At 50.1% G+C, this 10,623-nt stretch overlaps 1 protein-coding gene across 1 annotated transcript; it reads left to right on the top strand.

The window, feature by feature from the left end:
• Nucleotides 1-1,090: 1,090 nt before the first annotated feature.
• STAR (steroidogenic acute regulatory protein) lies at nucleotides 1,091-8,348 on the top strand. Its single transcript, XM_005563063.5, has 7 exons — nucleotides 1,091-1,277; nucleotides 3,622-3,735; nucleotides 4,045-4,172; nucleotides 5,560-5,718; nucleotides 5,860-6,044; nucleotides 6,687-6,780; nucleotides 7,610-8,348. Exons 1-7 carry the CDS (start codon nucleotides 1,214-1,216, stop codon nucleotides 7,721-7,723), a joined length of 858 nt encoding a protein of 285 aa, XP_005563120.3. The 5' UTR covers nucleotides 1,091-1,213; the 3' UTR covers nucleotides 7,724-8,348.
• The last annotated feature ends 2,275 nt before the right edge of the window (nucleotides 8,349-10,623 follow it).

Below are 10,623 nucleotides of genomic sequence, written 5' to 3'. Positions count from 1 at the left end.
TGATAGGGCTGCACCCCCAACTCAGCCGTGAGAGGTCATCCTTGCTCCAGCACAGACTCCTGAGAGGACTCCTCACTCAGAACAGGACTTTGGGAAAGGTGGTTTCTAGAAATGGATGAGTAAATAAATGGACAATTGAATATGCCCAGCATCCTGGGGACCGCAGGAGGAACTGTGTACAGATGGCTTGAAGGCCAGAGGCTTGGGTTGTTGTCCTGGCCCTGCCACTGGCCAGCTGTTTGACCTTGAACAAGTCAGTTCCACTCTGTGGACTTCAGGGTCCTCTCCCAGAAGAACAGCAGCCGTATGGTCTCTACTGCCTGGTAAACACCCTGGCTCACTCTCTCGAGACGGTGGTTGTCATAGTGTGTAGTCCACACAACACCTGCATTGCAACCACTGGGTATTTATTTATTTATTTATTTATGATGGAGTCTCACTCTGTCGCCCAGGCTGGAGTGCAGTGGCGTGATCTTGGCTCACTGCAACTCTGCCTCCTGGGTTCAAGTGATTCTCGTGCCTCAGCCTCCGGAGTAGCTGGGACTACAAGGGCCTGCCACCTCGCCTGGCTAATTTTTTGTATTTTTAGTAGAGACGAGGTTTCACCATGTTGGCCATGCTGGTCTCGAACGCCTGATCTCAAGTGATCTGCCCACCTTGGCCTTCCAAAGTGCTGGGGTTATAGGCGTTAAGCCACCCCGCCTGGCCAAGGGAAGTTTTTTTCTTTTCTTTTCTCTTTTTTTTAGCGCATGTTTCTGAGCCTCAATTCCAGATCAGCTGAGCCTGGAGTTTCTGTAGACAAGGGCTAGAAATCTGCACTTTTAACTCTTGAAAACCACTATGTGCCTTCATCTAAGCTGCCCCTGCTTCTCTCCCCTCCATCCCTCCAGCCTGGCCCTGTCCTCCTCACTCTCCCCTGCACCCTCCCCCACCCCACACTCCCCACAAACGGCCAAAGCAGCAGTGTGAGGCAATCGCTCTATCCTTGACCCCTTCCTTTGCACAGTGAGTGATGGCATTTTTATCTCCTGATGATGATGCACAGCCTTCAGCGGGGGGCATTTAAGACGCAGAACACCAGGTCCAGGCTGCAGCTGCGGGACTCACAGGCGAAGCTTGAGGGGCTCAGGAAGGACAAAGAACCACTTCTTGAGAGAAGAGGCAGCTGCAGCAGCGGCAGCGACCCCACCACTGCCACATCTGCCAGGAAACAATGCTGCTAGCGACATTCAAGCTGTGCGCCGGGAGCTCCTACAGACACATGCGCAACATGAAGGGTGAGCGCTGCGGGAAGGAGGCAATGAGGGGTTGGCCAGCTCTCAATGGATGAGGCTCAGGCCACCCAATTCTGATCCTAGTTGTGCCTCTTACTGGGTGAACCTGGGCAAGTTTCTTCCCTTCTTGAATCTCAGTTTTCCCCTCGGAAGAAGTGGGCTGGTTACTAAGATATATCCCTTCCAGATTCTGTAATTTCTGGTCTTCCCTCTAGGACTCCAATCTTTTTTTCTCCTTTTCTTTCATTTTTAATCTTTTTCTTTCTTTCATCCTTCCTTCCTTCTTCCTTTCCTTTCTTCCTTCCCCTTTTCCTTCGTTTGTTCTTTTTTTCTTCTGCCTTTTCTTTTTTTTTTTTGTTTGAATCAAGGTCTCTGTCATGGAGGCTGGAGTACAGTGGAACAATCATAGCTAACTGCAGCCTCAAACTCATGGGCTCAAACCATCCTCCCACCTCAGCCTCTTGAGTAGCTGGGACTACAGGCGTGCACCACCACAACCAGCTAGTTTTTTTTTTTTTTTTTTTTTTTTTTGAGACGGAGTCTCGCTCTGTCGCCCAGGCTGGAGTGCAGTGGACAGATCTCAGCTCACTGCAAGCTCTGACTCCCGGGTTCACGCCATTCTCCTGCCTCAGCCTCCCAAGTAGCTGGGACTACAGGCACCCGCCACCTCGCCCGGCTAGTTTTTTGTATTTTTTAGTAGAGACGGGGTTTCACCGTGTTAGCCAGGATGGTCTCGATCTCCTGACCTCGTGATCCGCCCGTCTCGGCCTCCCAAAGTGCTGGGATTACAGGCTTGAGCCACTCGCCCGGCCACAACCAGCTAGTTTTATTTATTTATTTATTTTTATTTTTATTAGAGACAAAGTCTTGCTGTATTGGTCACGCTGGTCTTGACCTCCTGGGCTCAAGGGATTCTCCCACCTTGGCCTCCCAAAGTGCTGGGATTACAGGTGTGAGCCACCACACCTGGCTTACTTTATTTATTTTGAGGCGGAGTCTCACTTGTTGCCCAGCCTGGAGTGCAGTGGCACGATCTCAGCTCACTGCAACCTCCGCCTCCCGGGTAGCTGGGATTACAGGTACACGCCAGGATGCCTGGCTAATTTTTGCATTTTTAGTAGAGACAGGGTTTTGCCTTGTTGACCAGGCTGGTCTTGAACTCCTGACCTCAGGTGATCCGCCTCCCAAACTGCTGGGATTATAGGCATGAGCCATGGCGCTCGGCCTATTTTATTTTTGAGGCAGAGTCTCACTCTGTTGCCTAGGCTGGAGTACAGTGGCACTATCTTGGCTCACTGCAGCCTCTGCCTCCCGGGTTCAAGCAATTCTCCTGCCTCAGCCTCCTGAGCGGCTGGGACCACAGGCATGCACCACCATGTGCGGCCATCTTTTTTGAAGTATTCCTGACTTTGCCTTCCTTCAGAGCTGGACAAGGCTGTAGCAGGGGTACCCAGGAAAGTCTTGCCCACAGTGCCAGAGTAAATATTAGACTTGACTCCCACAGGCAAAAAAAGATGGAGGAGAAGAGAGACAGGGGAGTAAGATAGGTGGGCAAGGTAAAGAGAGAAGATGGTGGGGCTGGGAAGACTGTTACCATTGAATACCCAGAAAGGGACAGAAACCAGCTACAAGAAGCTACTTTTGTACAGCTGATTAGCATCCAAGGTCATTTGAATCCTCTGCTGCCACTGAAGGGTACACAAGTCAATCTAGACACGATCTTTCCAATTACACTGGATTGAATTAGCTACCTTTAGAGCGAGAAGCCATGCTTAGATCTGCAGCCGGCAGTGGGGTTGTCCTCACTAGATGGACAGGACTTCCCTGGCCCAGAATCCAGGGACACACAGAGCAGCTTATGGCATGCAAGCACACAGACTCATAGAAGCACAGATTCATGCAAGCACACAGACCTCATGCAATCACAGATTCATGCAATGCAAGCAGATTCAGGCAAGCACACAGACTCATGTAACCACAGACTCATGCAAGCACACAGACCTCAGGAGTTGTATTCTCCTTATGAAGTAGGATTTTTCTGGTTGTTTGAACACAGCTTCTTCCCCTTTTAGGGACAGAAACTCCAGCAGGCTCTGGTATAGCCCGTCTCCAGGCAGGGCCAGGCCTGACCACCCCAGATGGAAGGCAGATTTCTGGACCCTGGAGCACTGCGGTGGGAGTTGGGGGCCTGGCTGTAGTTCAGATCCCTGCTAGAATCCTGTGTGCTCCTGAGCAAGTCACTGCCCTCTCCAAGCCAACTTCCTAATTTGTGACAAGATGAGGGGGTGGAATGGTCCATCTCTAAGGGGCTTTCCAGCTCCTAGACAAGTGTTCTTCCCTTCTGCAGGGCTGAGGCAACAGGCCGTGATGGCCATCGGCCAGGAGCTGAACCGGAGGGCCATGGGGGGCCCCAACCCTAGCACGTGGATTAGCCAGGTTCGGCGGCGGAGCTCTCTGCTCGGTAAGTGCTGAGGCTTCTGGGCTCCTGGGGCTGGCAGGAGGCTCCCGGGAGGTGATGTGGTGCGTGTGGCCTGGGCTCCCCTCCTGCCCTTCCTTCATTTTGAAAGGACGTTCCCAGCCTAGAGTTCCTCAAGGCCAGATCCCCCTCCGGTCACCTGTGGTGGCTGTGTCTAACTCGAACAGCAGGCTGGCCCCTATGGCTTTAGTCCAGGCTCTTCAGAACAATGAGCAGACCCAGAGCTCCAGGGATGAGAGCTGGTGGAGGCTGGGAGAAGAAGGAAGCTCTGTTTCTCTTTGGCTGTGTACCCAGGTTCTCGGCTGGAAGAGACTCTCTACAGTGACCAGGAGCTGGCCTATCTCCAGCAGGGGGAGGAGGCCATGCAGAAGGCCTTGGGCATCCTTAGCAACCAGGAGGGCTGGAAGAAGGAGACCCAGCAGGTAAGCGTGGGGGAGAAGCCTGTGGTTCCTCCATGCTCTACGGCCATCCTCAAGGCCAGCTGGGGTTACTGTTCTTCCCAGAATTCCTGTCTCATGCAGCAGTCACTGGGTAGCAAGTGGTTTTAACTTGAGAACTCTCCTTTCCTGAGAATATATCCTCAGATAATGCTCTTCCCCCATAAAAGACACCCTGGAGAGTCCTGTTGGAGAAACACTATTCCTGTGTCCTTAGCTATAGAATAGGATTGCATTGTGCACCCACTTGGCAGAGACCATGCAAGGGGGACTCCAAGTGTACGTGAGGCCTCATCGCCCTGGGTCAGATATCCCAACGACGCCAAAGTGCACTGTCTGTGCTGTCAGCCCACATGTGGCTGGGCTTGCAGGGGTGATGTGGGCTCACTCTGCAACAGGCCTGGACTAGAATACAGAGTGGTCCACAGCCTTCTGGGGTTCTCTGCGCTTGAGCACTGACCATCACTGGGGACAGTAACCAGGCTCACGGTAAAGGCTGGCAGCTCCGTTATGGAGATTTTGGTGGCTTTACCTTCAGCAAAAGCTGACATGCTGCCCACTACCCAAAGTTCAGGTAGAACCCCTCCTTCCCTAAGTTCTCAGAGTAACGGAGTTAACAGACTACTAGTTTGGGAGTCAAGGAACCTGGGACTTAGATCGGCACTGCTCTTAGCTAAGGGTCCCTGGACCAATCACTGACCTTCTCTGGCCTCACATTCTTCTGGTGTGGAATGAGGTACTGAACTAAAACAAATCTTGAAGATCCCATTCAACATTCTATGTATCTAATCAAGCTGGTGTAAACCACTTTTCCTATTCCCAGGTTTCTCTCTTGGGATCTTTGAGCTTCTGAAGTCAAGTAAGAGTCTTTTCAGTTGGACCTACCCATACCACCATCATTCCCCAGCAAGACAAAGGGTCCAGGGGAGCTGGGTGCAGTGGCTCACACCTGGAGGACGAGATGGGAGAACTGCCTGAGCCTAGGAGTTTGAGACCAGCCTGGGCAACACAGGGAGATCTCATCTCTACAAAAAATTTAAAAATTAGCTAGGTGTAATGGTGCATGCCTGTAGTCCCAGGTACTTGGGAGGCTGAGGCAGGAGGATTTGAGCCCAGGAGGTTGAGGCTGCAGTGACCCATGATTGTGCCACCTGTAAGCTGGGATTACAGGTGCCTGCCACCGTGCCTGGCTAATTTTTGTAGTTTTAGTAGAGACAGCGTTTCACCATCTTGGCCAGGCTGGTCTCATCCTCCTGACCTTGTGATCCATCCACCTTGGCCTCCCAAAGTGCTGGGATTATAGGCGTGACCCACTGTGCCTGGCCAAGAATATTTTTGTCTAACCACCTTCTGGGGCTCCTTTCTCTGACAGGACAATGGGGACAAAGTGATGAGTAAAGTGGTCCCAGATGTGGGCAAGGTGTTTCAGCTGGAGGTCGTGGTGGACCAGCCCATGGAAAGGCTCTATGAAGAGCTCGTGGAGCGCATGGAAGCAATGGGGGAGTGGAACCCTAATGTCAAGGAGATCAAGGTGAGCAAAGTCCAGGTGCGGGTGGCAGGGGTCCAGGACAGCCCAGTGTGAATGCTGTATCAAAGAGAGGACCCCTAGCTATGGGGGGTGCTCAGCCCAACACAGGCTGAGTCGTGATTCTGGTTCCCCATGGCCTGGTAGGTCCTGCAGAAGATCGGAAAAGATACATTCATTACTCACGAGATGGCTGCAGAGGCAGCAGGAAACCTGGTGGGGCCCCGTGACTTTGTGAGCGTGCGCTGTGCCAAGCGCCGAGGCTCCACCTGTGTGCTAGCTGGCATGGCCACAGACTTCGGAAACATGCCTGAGCAGAAAGGTGTCATCAGGTAATACGGGCGGCAGGTTCCAAACCCCCCCTTCTAACACAGGCCTGCGGGTGCAGACCCAAGCATGTGGACTGCATCCCCAGCTCCAAGAAACCAACCCTTGGTGCACCCATGGCTTCCTTCTACAAAAGAACATACTTATTTACCAAAGGAGGGACAAAGACAAGATAGGCCCTACTTCGACAGCCAAACAGCTTGTCCTGACCCTCCCAGAAAGTTTAAGAACCTTAATCATTTGCTGAAGCATGGGGCAGGGCTGAGGTTCAGCTGGTACGCTCAGGTACAGCTGTAATGTCGACTAAAATATTGAAATCCATACCACTCAGTACACCATGGCCTCCTGAATTTCCCAAGGCCCCAGCCCAGTCACCAGCCTGAATCCTTTCCCTGACCTCCCTGTAATCCAGCAACTAAAGGGCACAAGAGGCCTCAGGGGCCGCTCCAGCTACAAGCAGCCTTTATTCTGATGAGCTGGTAATCATGCCAATTGCCAAATAATTACCCTTTGCAAAGGGCAGTTCCCTGATAAAACTTAGAAAAGCAAGGTACCGTAGAAACGTGTTATCTGTGGTACTAGTGTAAGCAGCCAGTGCAAGAGAGAACTCACAACTGTCCTCCTGACTTGACTTCTCCATTTGCCAGGGCGGAGCACGGTCCCACTTGCATGGTGCTTCACCCACTGGCTGGAAGTCCCTCGAAGACCAAACTTACGTGGCTACTCAGCATCGACCTCAAGGTGAAGGGCATGAGAGGGGGATCTGGAGGGCAGGTGGTAGTGAGAAAAACAGGCTCTTCCCATCCCCACCATGCAACAGAAAGAATCCTCTTCTATTCTGATAGAATCACAGGCTGTAAGACAGGGAAGGGCCTTGAGTGATGGCCTAATTGCTACTCTACCATCTCCAAAGCCTGTGATGGCTCCCTCTTCTTCTTTTTTTTTTTTTTTTGTGACAGGGTCTCACTCTGTCACCCAGGCTGGAGTGCAATGGTGTGGTCTCGGCTCACTGCAAGTTCTGCCTCCTGGGTTCAAGCGATTCTTCCGCCTCAGCCTCCCGTGTAGCTGGGACTATAGGCGTGTGCCACCACACCCGGCTAATTTTTGTATTTTTAGTAGAGACGGGGTTTCACTATGTTGGCCAGGCTGGTCTCAAACTCCTGACCTCATGATCTGCCTGCTTTCCGAAGTGCTGGGATTACAAGCGTGAGCCACTGTGCCCGGCCCTCTTCTGTCTCATAGTTAAGTTCAACTCTATATGTAGTTACCATTTTAGAAAGAAGGAAACTTAGGTCCAGAGATCTGAAGGGTAAAAAAGGCAATATAACTTGTTCATGGTCACACAGCTGGGAAGACCAGGCTGAAATATCTTGTTGGCTAGTCTTGTGCTTCTGAAAGTCATGACAGCAGAGCAGCAATGCAGTCCTCCCACCCCTGACCAGGCAACCCCAAGGCTGCACCTATTAGAGCTTGAAGACCAAGCCCCTGACAGCCTGTTTGTGATAGGGTGGAGTGTCTAGAGTGGACCAAAACCCACAAGATGGCCAAATTCTCCTACCTTCTACTGCAGGGGTGGTTGCCCAAGAGCATCATCAACCAGGTCCTGTCCCAGACCCAGGTGGATTTTGCCAACCACCTGCGCAGGCGCCTGGAGTCCCGCCCTGCCTCTGAAGCCAGGTGTTGAAGACCAGCCTGCTATTCCCCAGTGTGCCCAGCTGCACTGGTATGCATGCTCATCAGGAGAATCCCTGCTGGAAGTCTGCAAGTCTAAGATCTCCATCTGGCGACAGTGGGATGGGTGGGGTTAGTGTTTAGAGTATGACACTAGGATTCAGATTGGTAAAAGTTTTTAGCACCAAGAAAACAGGGATGAGGCTCTTGGATTAAAAGGTAATTTAATTCACTGATTAGCTATGACATGAAGGTTAAGGCCCCTAAAATAATTGTAAAACTCTTTTTTCTGGGCCCTTACATTCCCACCTAAAACTATCTTTAAAATGCTAGTGGCTGATATGGGTGTGGGGGATGCTAACCACAGGGCCTGAGAAGTCTTGCTTTACGGCTCAAGAATGCCATGCACTAGCAGTGCGTGTGTACAAGGCAGAATCTCAGAGTGTCTCCTGCAGCCCTCTGCTCCTCCCATTCACTGCACAGCAACACCACAGAACAAGCAGCGCCCCACAGTGGGTGCCTTCCAGAAATATAGTCCAAGCTTTCTCTATGGAAAAAGACAAAACTAATTAGTAGACAGGTTTCCCTATTGCTTCCATAGGCACCCGTCAGAATAAAGAATCATAATTCACACAAAACATCAGTCTGTATGTTTTAATATTGTACTGTTAAAAAAAAATCTATGCGGCTGGGCACGGTGGCTCACGCCTGTTATCCCAGCATTTTGGGAGGCCAAGGCAGGTGGATCACAAGGTCAGGAGATCGAGACCATCCTGGCCAATATGGTGACATCCCGTCTCTACTAAAATACAAAAAATTAGCTGGGTGTGGTGGTGCACACCTGTAGTCGTAGCCACTTGGGAGGCTGAGGCAGGGGAATCACTTGAACCCGGGAGGCGGAGGTTGTAGTGGGCCAAGATTGTGCCACTGCATTCCAGCATGGGTGACAGAGTGAGACTCTGTCTCAAAAAAAAAAAAAAAAAAAAAAATCTATGCTAGTAGATTACAACTCTACACTAGAGGAGTCCTGGACAAAGCTTTCAATTAGTCAAACTAAATTAGACAGGCTCATTAAAAGGAAAAGAACTACTGGGAAATTATGCAATTCAATTATTTAGACTATGTTACCAGGATCCTTCATAAAAATTTAATTTCCATAAGCACAACCTACATGAGTTTTTAAATTTTTTTTTTTTTTTTGAGACAGAGTCTTGCTCTGTCACCCAGGCTGGAGTGCAGTGGCACAATCTCGGCTCACTATAAGCTCCGCCTCCTAGGTTCACGCCATTCTCCTACCTCAGCCTCCCGAGTAGCTAGGACTACAGGTGCCCGACACCATGCCCGGCTAATTTTTTTGCTGTATTTTTTAGTAGAGACGGGGTTTCACCATGTTAGTCTGGCTGGTCTCGATCTCCTGACCTCATGATCCACCCACCTCAGCCTCCCAAAGTCCTGGGATTACAGGCGTGAGCCACTGCGCCGAGTTCTTAAAGAATTCTATAAGCAATAGCTGATTAATGGGCCCTGGAAGAGGAAGATTATAACTGAGAATGTTTATTTACCTAATTAAAATTAAAGGCAGTGCCAAATATGAGAGAATAAACAATATTAGTTAACATTTCTGTTATTTATGATGCCAGTTAGTAGTAAGATAATTCCACAGCTGTCAACTTTGTTTGGGGCTGGCAACTTCTCTGCTTAAATAGGCTAAACTTTAGTATTTTGGGAGAAGTGGCTGGAAGAAGGGGTAATATGGTGAAAGCAAATTTCCTTTCTCTTTTTTTTTTTTTTTTTTTGAGATGGAGTCTTGCTCTGTCACCCAGGCTGGAGTGCAGTGGCCGGATCTCAGCTCACTGTAAGCTCCGCCTCCCAGGTTTAACGCCATTCTCCTGCCTCAGCCTCCCGAGTAGCTGGGACTACAGGCGCCCGCCACCTCGCCCGGCTAGTTTTTTGTATTTTTTAGTAGAGACGGGGTTTCACCGGGTTAGCCAGGATGGTCTCGATCTCCTGACCTTGTGATCCGCCCGTCTCGGCCTCCCAAAGTGCTGGGATTACAGGCTTGAGCCACCGCGCCCGGCCAAATTTCCTTTCTCAAAAGTCAAGAGAATTTATGCGAGGTGGCTCCCGCCTGTAATCCCAACCCTTTGGAAGGCCAAGGCAGGCGATCGCCCGAGGGGGAAGACCAGCCTGACTAACATGGAGAAACCCCATCTCTACTAAAAATACAAAATGAGCTGGGCGTGGCAGTGCATGCCTGTAATCCCAGCTACTTGGGAGGCTGAGGCAGGAGAATTGCCTGAACCCGGGAGGCGGAGGTTGCAGTGATCCAAGATCGAGCCACTGTACTCCAGTCTGGGCGAAAGAGCAAGGCTGTCTTAAAAAAAAAAAAAAAGTTATACACACACGCACACACTGGGATGGGAAGGTAGGGACGATGAAAAAAATCACCATCACCACGTGAAAGTTTTCCATTCTTGTTTTAACAGCATTGATGATTTGCACCATTTGGAGACAGAGCTCTGGCTTATTTATTAGAAAGCAGGAACTGGGCACGGTGGTGCCCACCCACAATGCCAGCTACTCTGAAGGCTGAGGTGGGAGAACTGCTGGAGGGCAGTTTGAAACCAGTCTGGGCAAGATAGTAAGACCTCATCTCAAAAAAAAAAAAGACAAAGGAGTTGATGAAACCAAATTATGACAAACTAAATTAAAAAACAGCATTAGTGGGAACACTGTGGTATTTATTGAGATATTAAAATTTTACAACTAGTAGAGGTATTTATTATAATTTATTTGGATTCTTAGTTTATTTTTGGCATGGATAAAATTATTGTTTACCTAAGTGCCTCAGAGTTGAGAGAGGATAGTTGTAGAGAAGTATTTCTCAAATGGAATTATCATCCACTACCAGCT

The sequence above is a fragment of the Macaca fascicularis genome, chromosome 8 (genome assembly GCF_037993035.2).
Source record: "Macaca fascicularis isolate 582-1 chromosome 8, T2T-MFA8v1.1".
NCBI lineage: Eukaryota > Metazoa > Chordata > Mammalia > Primates > Cercopithecidae > Macaca > Macaca fascicularis.
Note: the sequence above shows the minus strand (reverse complement) of the source record. Positions and strands in the feature narration are given on the sequence as shown.